The 14,155-nt window shown below is 34.2% G+C and overlaps 1 protein-coding gene across 7 annotated transcripts in view; it reads left to right on the forward strand.

Annotated features, from left to right (window-relative positions):
* CCDC141 (coiled-coil domain containing 141) overlaps positions 1-14,155 on the forward strand; it is a 57,845-nt gene that overhangs the window by 3,731 nt on the left and 39,959 nt on the right. For all 7 annotated transcript variants that reach the window (XM_010713550.3, XM_010713547.2, XM_010713552.2 and 4 more), the window contains exons 3-8: positions 621-743; positions 6,694-6,885; positions 8,511-8,619; positions 8,828-9,081; positions 11,149-11,268; positions 11,626-11,820. In XM_010713550.3, coding sequence (XP_010711852.1) covers positions 621-743; positions 6,694-6,885; positions 8,511-8,619; positions 8,828-9,081; positions 11,149-11,268; positions 11,626-11,820 — 993 coding nt within the window. The remainder of the gene's footprint in view (positions 1-620; positions 744-6,693; positions 6,886-8,510; positions 8,620-8,827; positions 9,082-11,148; positions 11,269-11,625; positions 11,821-14,155) is intronic.

Consider the following 14,155-nt stretch of genomic DNA (forward strand, 5'->3'; position numbering starts at 1 on the left):
CTGCCGTAGCTTGAAACCATTCCCTCTGGTCCTATCACTAATGACACGTGAGAAAGAGTTGTGCTTTGGGATGCTGTCACACTTCCTTTCTTTCTACATCCTCCAGGACAGCATAAGAGTTGGCTGTTTGGGTTCCTGTTCCAACAGCTATTAATTGCTCCCATAGCTTCTTTGTGCAATATCTTTATATGCTCAGCACAAATTAGGTTAGATCTGTGTGACAGAAGTAAAACTTGGAATTACAGTTACTGCATCTGCAGAAAAATATTTGTTCCTCCTTCCTCCATGAATTTCCTTAACTATTTACACAGTCTTCAGCTGAAAGGGGAGATGAGTTGGAGAAACCTTTTTGGTTCATTGTGATAATCTTAATTTTTGTAGGCAAAACCAAAATCCAAGCAGACTGGGTGAGTCTAGAATCTGTCATTTTGGTACCTGCTTCAAATGAAGTCAGGTTTGTATTCTAACTTCTGTGTCTTCATTCTACTGTTGAATATATGACTATGGGTTGCTGTTATCCTATGACCACAGAAAGTATGTGTGAACTGAGAGTCTATGTAAGTAAGGAAAGGAAGGAAAGTTTTTTTTTTTTGAAGCCTGTAATGGTTTACTTATTACAGTGTGGAAAATGGGTGAAACTTCAGCTGGCTGAATCAACACCAAATTTATTAGAAATTGGCAGCAATCAAGATGAAGCAAAAAAACTGCTACAAGATCATGAACTCCTCCTCACTAAACTTAAGGTAAGATCTGATAAAGCAACACAAAAGTATATGAAGTCATTATAGGTATGTGCATCTGCTGTTGTGATGTTTCTTAGTTAACTCCACACAGAAAATATAGTTTTGTGTTTGTCAGTGTAGTAGATCAAATTTAAGCCTATGCACTGAAAAAATATGCTCAGTGACAACTGATTTTCTGAAAACTGCAACAAAGATATGGTATTTTCCACTTTACTGCCAAGTGAAAAATTCCTACAGTCTTCCTACAGTGAAAAATTCTTCCTCCTGCTGCTGAATGCAATGAAATATCACATTTTTTATTTATTCTCCAATGGTATGAGAAGTTTGATTAGAATATAATAACAATTGTAAACACAAACAAGTATTTTGGAAGCGTGAACCAGAAATTTGAGGTATGTTTACATTGAATATTAATTGAAGTAAGTTGTGATAAAAATGAAACTGTAGTGTTGGCTGTAACTTTTCTTGAAATAAGATTTTAGCTGATTAACAAGTTAAAGTCCAATTATAGCATTTCAGAGAGCAGAATTTGGACATAATGACATAATGGAATATTTACATGGATAAGTTTAATACTGTATGTAGAGAACATAATCTAATATGGTACATAGTATGGAATTTGTATAACATGAAGAAAAACAGTACCAAGAAAATACAGAAAAAAAAAAACAGCCACTAGGTAACACAGAGGGTGATTCTACTGTACATACCTGTACAAATGCCTGATCTTTATTGCCATCTAACACTGGTACTCTTCGAACCAGGTACTGTACTTGCATTTGGAATGCATTATAAATAGTCTAAAAAGGATAAAGATGAAGCTAAGATCTTGTGCTCCAGTCCAACTACTCCTCCTACAGTTCTGTGGAGCAAATAAGAAATATCCTATTATAGCAGCATACTTCTGAAAATGAATGTATTCATCAGAGACATCATAGAATCATAGAATGGTCTGGGTTGAAAAGGTCCACGATAATCATCTAGTTTCAACCCCCCTGCTATGTGCTGGGTTGCCAACCACCAGACCAGGCTGCCCAGAACCACATCCAGCCTGGCTTTGAATGCCTCCAGTGATGGGGCATCCACAACCTCCTTGGGCAACCTGTTCCAGTGTGTCACCGCCCTCTGTGTGGAAAAACTTCCTCCTAAATTCCAAGTAGTAAATGTCTTGTATCTAATGTTATCTTAATGATGATTGTTTCAATGATTAATCCTTGATGAATAGGAAAAGTTGCCTCATCGCTTATTATCTACCTGTAATGTTTCAAAATATTAGAAATTTGCAATATAGCAAGGGGAAAAACTTTTTCTACTGTACTTCATTAAAAAGAAGAGAGGATGTAATATTTACAAATGTGACCTTTTTTTTTTTTGAGCTGCAAATAGTTCACAAGACAAAACAATAATTAAGAATTGATTGTCTTGGATCCTCAAAGCATAATTGCAACTGTTGTGGAATTTTTCAGTCACCAGAACTTAGAAGTATAACACTGACACAGCTTTGAATGTTTGGCGATGTTGTTTGCCTGGTGTTGTTTTTTTTTAAGACTTCCACTGTAGTATTAAAAAACAGCACAAAGTAAATGTTTCATTATAGTCAGATACTGATTCTGGATACCTATGTACTTGAATTTGTCTTGCTTACGAAGTCAATCTGATTTAAAATTAAGTTTATGCACAGGACAGGAAAAAACTCATGGGCTATCAATGATTTGTAAGGGAAACCAGTTCTATCTAATCAGAGAACTATGATTAATACAAAACAATTTTTGAGTCAGTTCTCAAGTACCTATGGACTAGGAGAAGATAATTTCTGAGTTATTTAACCTTGCTGACAGGTAGAAATATATTGTCTTTATTCCATGCTATACAGGAAGTTCATCCTGGTTGTGATTGTTATTTATTTTTTAACTTCATTAGTCTCATTTCATTATATAAGTTTCATAATTCACAAATAAGTTACAAATTCTTTTTTCAGCTTTGTCAGTTGAAGTTTTGCAGATGTAAGGAAGGACAAAATTTGGCACAGTGACCTGTAATCAGTTTACAGTACTTCTGGTGCTACAGGAAAAGGAATGTAATCCACTCACAATTCTAGAGATCTATTATTGATTCAGCAGTGTTAACATGTATTAAAAAAAAAACCCAAAATACCCACATAAACAAAAAATAGAAACAGAAAACCACTGCTGAATAGCCAGTTTGACACACAGATTTACAGGTGGTACCTTAAAGTATATTCAGAGCAGACCTGATGAATTAATAAGTTTTAAAATATTTATTTTCTGCTTTTGATGATCAGAATGATTGTGATTAAGAATTGATACTTGTACTTTACTAGGACATAAGGGGGAAAAAAACCATATCCAAAATAATTTCCTTTGGTAGGAAATACTGTTTTATTCTCTACTGCTTTCAAGTTCCATTTAATTTGGGAACAGGGAACTCTACTTAAGTTGAAAAGCAGAATAAAACTTTTGAAAAGCTCCTCATTTCAAATGTTTATGGGTTGAGAGAGATTTCACTTATATGTGTGGTTTTGATTTCTTTTGTAGTGGAAATTGTTCTGTTTCTTTTTGTTAAATTGATGTGCTGACTGGTAGCAGCCCAGGAGTTTAACTTATTTAGCAACAGTGATTTAAGCAGCAAAATGTTGCTTAGTTGCTTAGTTTTATTCAGTGATATTTAATTGATCAGGAAAGTTTGTATATACTTGACATTTCCTTTAGGCAAACATATGGGCTTGTTTTCCTTTGGAGATAAATGTTGTACCTGTTAAAGAGGGATAGGTTCCTTTGTAACCGTTAATTCATTTCACAAGTATAGATGCTGCTGTCACTGATGCATTTGTTGTGAACTGAAATAAGGTGTCACTTTTGTGCAGGGTTAAGAATAAAGGTAAATGTTCTCAAGTTTGGAACAGGAGCCCTTTCTCTTTGTGATTTGATCCTTCAGTATTGTCAGTCTCCATAATTCTGTAGTTTCCAGCAGAATCTCTACCTGGAAATCAGCAGCAGTCTCCAAATGCTAATGCTTTCTGAGTCATTAAAAAGTGTGTGTGCATACTTCGCTATGTTTTTGGTTATGATGATAAAATCCTCCCTAAGGTGAACAGCAGCATTCTTGCTTTGTCTTGAGAGTTCTGTTTTTTTTCATTGAACTGTTTGTGGAAGGAGTTTTCCAAGGCAGAAATAAATCCAAGCTTCATTTTAAAACAAACGTTGTTATTAATTTGGCTCATTCACCTGAGCAGTCCGCTAATTAATTTATTTTGATTTACAGAACATAAATTCCCAAACAATCATGGGAAACAATTCAAAAAATTATGTACTTCAATGAGTAAAGGTATAAAGGGTGTGGGTGTTTTTAGTTCTTTTTTTTATGTAATTACTTGGCATCTTTCAGTTAGAGTAAAAATAGACTCATAATGATTATTCTTCAATAAATTTGCTATGGAATAAATTATTTGTTAAAGTCATCTGCAGTATTTACATACAATTATTAAGGTGCTTGGCTTATGTAATTAGCTGCAAAGTTCAATTGTTTTTTATCATATGACAGATGTTATTTTGCAAGTGATTAAAAAAAACCAACACGGTGGAGAAGTTAGGATTCAGTAAACACTTTTTCTGTTCTTTTTTTCAATCTTAGATTTTTGAGATGCAAACCAGTAATGAAGTTTAGGAATAATGAGATAAGTGCTTCCTACCAAATTCTGACTATCTCTATGTTTATTTCACTAATCTTCTATCATGTTTCTTTTGTTCTACAATAAATGCTTGTTTAGCAAAGGGAAGAGGACTGAAGTAGAACAGGGATTTAAAAATATCTCTGTTTAAATACTCTGTTATTTTCTCTGCCCTATTGCCCTCTTCGACCTTTAAGCATCTTTAAGTCTGTCAAAAGATTTTTCGTTTTCCTCAGTATCTGGGAAACAAACCAAACTTACTTCAAATCTATGGGCAAGATTAATCCAACACAGTATGTAGTACTTAACACTTAGACTTTGTCTTATTCTTCAGGTTGAACAAAGAGCAAAGGCCCTGATTCTGAAGAGATTTTGTATATATATGTGGGCAGCCCAATTTTATAGCTTTGACAGCACAATAGTAATTGATAAATAATGATGCAAACCAACGAAAGGAAAAGCAATAAAGATTTCAAAGAGCTGACCTGAAGACTGCAGTGAAAGATCATTTTTCATTTAAAATCTTCATGAGCTTAGTTCCTTAACTGACCAATATCATGGTTTTCATGCTGGTTTTTATATTTTATTTAATGATATGACCACAAAGTCTGTCATTTAAAAATTACAGTGAGTCAGTGCTGTTGTTTGTTATTTCTAATAATAATCATTTCTGTGAGTGGGGAATAAAAAAAAAACACTTTAGTTTACATCGTGAGGTATTTTTTTTCTCCTGAGTAAAATGTAACTGCAGTACTTTGGAGTAGACTTTGAAGGCCAGCTGCTTTTCCTGGTCTGACACTTATGGTGTAATGGAAATTTAAAGCAGATGCTATCAATAGTTACATTAGCATGGCAGCATTCATCATTTTGAAAATATATGAATTAGATTTCCATTAAAATATAGTAGAGGTAGCATTCAGGGGATTTTATCTTTTTCTTTTATAGTATAAGGTAATCAGGGCAGAGATTTAACAGAACAAAAAGATCTAGATTCATTGAAGGAGTAGAAAGCATCAATTCCCATTTCTGGTATGCAGAAAACGAAGTGTGTTTTTTCTCTAGAACACTGGATTTTGATTTGTTGGGTTTATCACCAACAGTAAGCGTACATTCATGGTGCTGCAAATAATGGCTTTTCCATATAATTCAGATTGAGATGGGTTTGTTTTATGCCTGTTTTGCCATTGCATTTTGCCTGATATATTTCACATATCAGGTTTCAGTAAAGCCAAGAAAAATCCAACTTTTTTCCTCAGTTAACTGTGTGTAAAGATAATTTGAAGTAATTCCATTCCATTTCTATCAGTGAAGGAATAAAAATCCCTTAGTTTATTATTACTATACTAACAGTGCTGCTTTTTGAGGGAACTGATGAGTCTCTTCAAGCTAAGAATTTGAACTGACAGAAGAATTTCAGGCTTTCCAGTTTCTTAGTCTGTAATAGTCTTTATGTCACAGAGTGATTTATCATGGGTTTGAACTTGTCTAATATAGATTTATTTTTTCATTACGTATTTATCTGATAACATCTGTAAGAACAGCAGGTATACTTTATTTTCATGTCTATGATGAAAATCTGAGGCAGGAGAGAAAGAAAGCATGCAACAAACATCATCAATTTTCTTGACATTGAAGGTTTTAATGTAAGCTGAAACTGGCCTAGCAATTATCTTTGTCATGATGGCATTATTAAAGGGAATGAAATAAAAAAATTGTTGTCTTGACAATAGAATATTTACTATTTTGTGTCCAGCTTTGGCAGTGCAACAAGCTCTACTTGAGACATTGCCTGTAACTTGCTTCTTTTAGAAAATACATCAATGTGTTTAAACTAGGCTTTTTCTGGATAATATTAAAATCATCAGAGATTGAAAAACTTCTAAAGCTTTGAACTTTTTTGCTTTTCCCTGTGATGTCAAAAGAATATGATGACATATGAAAGAAGATCCGGATTATCTGCATTTCTTCTGCTTTCAGGAAGATCTGTGTTCAAATAGATGTAAAAGACATTGAATCTAAATTTTTAGAGATAGAATGATAACCTTAACACTTCCTTTTATTGAAATTTCATAAAACTGTTGCCTCTGAAATGCAGGAGAAATTCAGAAACTGGCAGTGAAGCATGCTAAGTCACAAGGAGCTAGAAATAAAGTACACAAGTAAGAGACTTGTGGATAATTTCAGATCCACTGGAAAGGTATCCTGATATCAGCTTAGTGTTTTGGGTTTAATTTACAGATTTCTTATTTTTTTTCATCTCAGGCTTTGGAAGATCAGGTGTGGGACCTGCTGCATGAAGCAGACAAGGCTGCTGAGGAGAACAAGGACAAGAGTCAGGTGTATGATGCCATGGCAGAGACGCTTGGGGATGCATGGGATGCCCTCGTAATTATGTTAGAGAAGAGACAGGCACTTCTGGAACTTACTACAGTGTTCTTTGAAAATGCTCTGGAGGTTTGTATTTAAATCAAATGAATCTTGATTGGAGTCCTCCCACATCTTACACGATCTCTTTTCACTGTATTTCTACTCTGTTATTAGCTTGATCTATGTTTCTTTTCTGTCCTGCTTAGATAAGGATGAAATGGAACAAAGATGAAATGTAGGCTTTAAGAGTAATCATAATCATGATGTTTCCAAAATTTGTACTTGACAGAAAAGAGACAGTGAAAAACATAACTGGACAAAAACTTAAAACATGTAATTCAGTGGCTGTGTTCTAGTGTTCCTTTCATTCATTATGTTTCAAACTATTCCAAATTTAAAAGAGCTAAATTCTCAGATGTTTGTTGATGCTTAGTAATGACTAGACACTGAAGGTTTTATACTGTATCTGCATACAGTTACTGTAATTATGCTTGCAAATAAAACATTAGTGTAACCTGGCATACTTTCACTCAAGACTTCTCTGTCCAGCTGTCTATGTGGAGTCAGATTTCAAAATGTTTTCCTTTTCCCCCATTCTTCTTTGTGGCTCTTATCCTAACTCATCCATATACAAGGAGCTAAAGCAGGGTTATACTGTGTTGCTCCCTGCCTTCAGTCATCTCCACATTGCTGGAACTTAAATAGTTTAATAAATCCCTCTGATAGTTTTTTTTAACTAATGGCTAAGGGCCATATAGTAAATTAAAGAAGCAAATATTCTACTGCTGTCTGTTCTAACAGCTCCAAGAGAAAATCTGCAAGATCAACAATTGGCTTACTAATTGTTGTGTCCTGGCTATATGTAATTATACAAAGAAAGATCTGGTGGCATATGTAGCTCTGTAAAATTCTGTATCAGCAGAGATCAACTTGGTGCACTAAATCCCTGAGGGGATGATTGAATTGTCCCTGCAGCAGCCTTATATCATTAAAGCAAAATACAGCAGCTGGAGCATAGTATGGATCATACCCACTATATTTAGATGAAAGGAAGAAATGTAATATTGATTTAAATAGGAATCGCTCAAACTTCTTATGGGGAGGTTTTTCTTTAAATGACAACCTGCAATAATGGAAATCTTTGTTTACACTGTGATGGAACACAAACATCTCAAGGGTACTCTTTAATGAAAAATAAGAAGTAGAATCCCAAATGCTGATGCCAGATGGATTTCTTTCATAGCATACAGATCAAGAGAGGAAAATCTGGAAAATTAGAAAAGGTACAGAAAGCAGAGGGCTTATTTTTAATTTTCCTTGATTTCATTGTGGGTTTCAACACCTTTTATTACACTGAAATACAAGTATTAACTCTGCTTTCTTCACTGTTGAAAAGGAGCAATGCAATTGATAAGGATCGGCTAAGATGCAGAATATGTGCATAGACTCTGTTTGAGGTACTCATACAAAGTGACAGACTGTAGTTTCAGAGTATGACAAATGAATTTTGGGTCCTCTCAATCAATGAGAATTCCAAAAGAAATGGCACTGAGAATCTGTAACTATCAGTTAGTAATAATGCACTTTTTCTGAGAACTTGCAATGAATTTGCCCTATAATAGAGATTAAATTCTTGGGAAAAGGATTGTGATCTAGTTCTGTGAAAGACAATTTTACTGTGCTTCCTGCCACACTTTGTTTTTCTAATGCAGTTTGCTGTTAAAATTGACCAAGTTGAAGATTTCGTGAAAAATGCTCAAGAGTTTGACAACGTTGACAGTTTAAGAGAACTCCTTCAGCAACAGGAACATCATACAAAAGGTACAGTATTCTCCTGACAGAGTGTGATTGTGCTGATTCTTTCAAGCATAATTTTGCTTCTTCATGTATTTTTTTTATCTTGGACAAAATATTTTAAATAATATTGAAATTATATAATATTGGAATTATAATAACAGTACTAAATTTACAAATTATATGGTGTTCTTGGATTGTTTTTTCTTCAACTTATCAATTTCTCTTCTTACAGAGCTCTTGGAAAAATCACTTGCACTTTTGAACAAAAGCCATGAGCTAACTGAATTCATTGAAGAATTCAAACATGAGGGACCAAACGCAAATCCTGAGCTGATTCAGGGAGCTCAGAGCAGCTGCTTGAAAATTGACAACCTCCTTGAACTGCTACAAGACAGACGAAGACAACTAGACAGATCTCTTAAACACCAGCGTCGAGGTCTAGAGCAGGTTTTACAGATATGTCTTTGGCATCAACAGGAGAACCAGGTATGGTGCATCATAGTAAGGCAAGTCACAGTAACAATAAAATAACAATTCCACACGCTGTTTTACAATAGACTATTATAGAAAGGGAACTTTATTTATTGATCCAATATATCAAAGCCATTTTTGTTTGAGATTCCAACTTTTGAATATTTGTCTTTATTTGTCCTAATTTTGGTATGGTTGAAAATACTATGCAATGAGTTTTCCTTGTGGATGTTTCTTTTTTCCTGCTAGGTAGGTATAGAAACTGTTATCTGCTGGCAAGCTTTTTCTGATCATCAAGAGAGAAGGACCTGACAGTTAACCACCTGTTAGATCCTGCCCGCATCCAGGCTGAAGATAATATCCACTGGAAGGGACAAATTCAAATAGGTTTAATAGACTTACTGAAATACAATGTTTAGCCTTTGCATAGAGTCAAGCCTGTGTAATGTCTGCATCGTGGGCAAATAATATACTCATTTTTAGATACAAACTCTGGGAAATTAACTTTTAAAGACTTTATACAAAATTTATCCCTCTTGTCTCCAATATGTTACATGTATATTTTTGTGCTGGCAGAAAATCAAAACCTCTCAGTGATTTGAAATGTATTTTAGTCTCTATATTTGAAGAATTGATGTCAAATGATGCTACATATGTAAAAACAGCATAGTGAACTCACATTATCATTAATGAGAGTTCCTGGGATACAAAGAAAGTAGAGTTCTGGAGACGAGCTTTGCTGTATAGGATATGAGTGGATTTTTGCTCTTTGTACTGCTTCTGTTTTTCAATGCATAATTACTTCTGCATAGTGCAGAAGTCTGCATTAAAGCAACAACAAAAAATACCCAAACAGATGTAAAGATCCCTACATGCTACCTGCTTCTAAAAATGCTGCACCTTGCTTTAATCTCTAGTTGGAATGTGATAATCTTATAAGCATGGTTGTAATGTTTCTTTATCAGTAATTTTAATATAGGAACATGTAATTATTTTTCTTTTAAAGAAGGGCGTCTGGCTTTCCACCCTGAAATTATCATCAGCATATTTTCTGATAATCTCTATTAGTAATGGAGATCGGAGACAGGTTGGGCTATTTTGTGCATAATTAATTATCTTTGGAAGACTTATGAATGTAATTTTTTTCTATCTACCCAATCATGCATGTATGAGAAAACTGAAACTAATCTTGGTCCCTAGTAGTATCGAGGACAGAGGTAAGAGCTGAGTAAAAATCAGAAGACAGGTGAGTATACTCACACTGGTTATCCAGACAGGTTTATGGAAGACAAACTGTTGGTGTAAGTCACAAAACTTTTATTTTTAATAAAGACAGTTTAACTGACGGAAAAAGCAAGTATTGTAGTCCAGTAAATTAAAGGGTGTCATCGCATCTTACCTAAGTAAATGCAGGGAATTCTTTTTCCCTTGTTATCTTTTGACAGCAAATCAATATTTATGACCTTAATTGCTTACAAATATCTCTATATATTGGGATATAGAAAGGTTCTGTTTATTTGCTTGAAAGCATATTTCTGTTATTAAAAATGGATATTTTAACAATTATGTTCAAAGCCAAATGTGTAAGTGCACATATGAGAGAAATCCATAGCAGTAGCTAATGCACCAACACTGATGGAGAGAATTTATCTAATTGTGTCCTACATCTGCTCATGGTGCACTTTGACTTTATCCAATATCTGTACACATCATAGTGTTGCAATAGCTAGAATGAAAGCACAGAGTTTAGCTTGCAAGTTTGTAGGAAAATGTGAATGTGTTCCTTTAATGCATTAAAATGTTGTCTGAAATTCCTCCATGAATATATTTTTGTCCCTATTTTGTTACATATATTTCAGTAGGTGTTTATTTTTGTCATGACACTTCAATTCTGCTTTTAGTAACATTAAGGTAATACAAATGTAAATATTTGGGTAAAGGCATGAACATTAGAAATGAAAAATGAAAGGAATGTAAATTAGGGCTTTTTGTAGGTGAAATCTTCTTGTACATATCCGAAAGAGTGGACAGACACTTAACAAATCTTGCATTGGCTGATAATCTTTTATATTATTTATCTAGGTAACATCCTGGTATGAGAAAAACATCAGGGATTATATTCAAAAGCAAAACCTGGGCTCATCATTATTGGAAAATGAAGAGTTACTTCAAGAACATAAAGAAATGGAAGTCAGAGTGAAAGTAAGACATAAGATAATTGATTAGTGAATTAAGTTTTAAAAAGAATAGGAAAACATGAACTGAAGCATTAACTGTGTGAATAGATACACAGTATGTGTACATAGGGTGAATACATCTATATGCCTGAGATAGTGACTCCTCCTGCCTGTGAAACTCTGTGAAGGAATGTGAGATGCCACTGCTGATAACTGTGCTGAAACAATTTGCTGAGAAATTTGTCTTGGAAGAAATAGCTTCAAAAGATTATATGTTTCAGGCCAGTAAATGCAATATATGTTTTCCAGTATTTATATGACTGTTGTGAAGGTATATTGCTTTCCTTTGTGCAGTTGATTAAAATTGAACTTTTCTTACTAGGAATGGAACTCCACTGTGGAACAACTAGAAGCTGAAGCACTTAACATCTTGCTTTCAGAAGACTACACAGAAAAAGAACACTTAAATATTTCAAATCAGAAAATCTATCTGTTGCGAGGAGAAGTGTGTTGCCATATGGAAGAGAGGAAAGCCTTATTACAAGAGGCCAATGACTTTTTTAATACAGCTGATAAGGTAGGTAAAAAGCTAAGCCTGTAGTACTGTGATCCTACAAACATCAGTGTGCTCTTTTGGACTGATAGATTTGTAATTTTGCAAAACAATTTTGAATGGAAAATGACCTCATAATTTAAAACCATACATAAAATGTTAAATCTCTCTTTTTTCAATTTTACAATAAACCTATCCTTCACAAGTATGTTCATCTGGTAGTATTAATAATGCAAATTGTTTTCCAGTATTTTTTGTTGTTGTTAGAAACTCTTTTAACTGATTTTCTATTACAGAAGTCCATTTGCTCTTTAAAGCACATTTATTAGATCATTTATTAGAAGCTTTGCATATAGCAGATCATTTTCAGGGGAAACTCCAACAACAAATATGTGTCTATTACATGCGTTGGGAAAACAACCCTAAGACTTTGCCTCTGCTAATTTTTGTTTTGAGCACCAGGTGGGGCTGTAAGCATTGCTCTCAACTTGTGATAAGGTTCCTTCAGGTATTTTGTTTAAACAACGCGGAAAACAATATTTAGGATGGAAATTATTTACAGATCTTTGAAGTGAGACATATCTCTTACTCCAACAAATCTGATTTTTCTTGATCTCATTTACAGTGAGGAAACTGAGATGTGTTAACGGGACCAAACCTGTTGGTGACAGTGATCTCCCTCTAGTGTAGATAAGGAGCTACATACATGAATTTGTCTATTGCTGTGAAAACAAAGACAGATTCCCTTTTAGAATACAGGCTTGGCAGATGAGCCTACCCGAAACAACACTAACTCCTGTGTGTCTGCTCAGCACACCATTATGTGTGTAAGAACAAATAAAACAAGATTTTCTCCCTTTGTGCATTGAAAAGGAATTACTACAGATCATAACAGAGGTGTTTTCGATTGTTCTAAGAGCATACCTCGAAATTTGGGGCACTTCTTACAAGTAAAGGGCAGAGTATTAGTTGTTTTGAACTAACTTGAAGAAAATGTATTTTAGATTTTGTATCTCTTGTTGATTAATTTAAAACATGGAGAAAAAACAAAAACACATACTACGTCTCAGGTAACTTAAAAGCATAATACTAGTATTTGTGTTTTTATGTTTTGGTGTGCATTTGCCTCCATTTGGCCAGCTCCTTAGCTCTTTTCTGATCTTCCACACTCTTTGATAGTCCTTTTGCTAAGCTTTCCTTTAATTATCAATCAATTTCTTTGTCTGGTTATCTTCCATTTGACTTTCTGCACTGGGATCTGTGCGTAGCTATTTTCTCTTGGGAAATGATACCTGGAATAGACAGACATTGCTTTGGTAAGGCAAAAGCTTGAGAACTTTTACCTGGACAGCTTTAAGTAAATAAGTAAGGCTTTTACTGAGCTCACTATGTTTGCACAGTCTTGTTTCTAGTTAGCTGAGGAGTATCCCGTGCTTGGGCACACGCGTTATTTCAAAATGCAACTTCTGATTTAGAACTCCAGGCCAAAATGCTTCTAACTATAGATACTGATTTTGTTCCTTCAAAGTAGTAGCAGTCCAAAGTAATAATAAAAAAATCTTTTGAGATGTTATGGATAGTAACTAGCTTTAAAGAAAACACACAGGAGGAAATACAAAGTACTTTCTGCATGGAAGGATTGGAATATGCGCTTGTGTGATCTAGTGGAATGTATTCTGTTTAAGCTTCTAGATGCAGGTATACATCACAAGTAGAGGTGTTTTTCTTTCGGTCTTGGTAATTAGTAAAGCATAAGAAACTACAGAGAAACAATAGAAGAGGCATAGGATTTTGAAAGCAAGAAAACTACGCGGAGCCAGATGTCAGCAGAAAAGCAGAGGATATGCAAAGGGACTACATCCCTTTATTTGCCCTAAAAGATCTCAAAACTGTGATAGGTGGCTGAAGAATGTATTTACATACATATGCGTATTAAAAAATCACAGAATTAAAGTGAAAAAGAGAAAATTCAGTATACTGTTTTGTACGTATATTACATATATATAATGCCATTTACATTTCCCAGTCAGTTTTTGTGGCTATGTACGTACAAAACATCTACACTGAATTTTCTCTTTTTCACTTTAACTCTGTGATTTATGTATATATTAAAAATATTATAATAAATAATATATATTTAGTAGCATGAATTAAAATGGAAAATGATCAAGGTAACAATTCAGCAGGAAGGCTGGAGACAAATAGTAGTTCTTTCAAAAAGACATCCGGACTTATTACATGGCATTTTTATTTTTTTTTAGTGGAAGGAAATACCCAAAATGGTCCAGGAAAGAGGGCTATTAGTTTGGCTTGTAGGAATTACGCTCATGATATCTTCAGCACACTGTTGCTTTTTTTT

This window comes from Meleagris gallopavo, chromosome 7 (assembly GCF_000146605.3).
Source record: "Meleagris gallopavo isolate NT-WF06-2002-E0010 breed Aviagen turkey brand Nicholas breeding stock chromosome 7, Turkey_5.1, whole genome shotgun sequence".
Taxonomy (NCBI): Eukaryota; Metazoa; Chordata; class Aves; order Galliformes; family Phasianidae; genus Meleagris; species Meleagris gallopavo.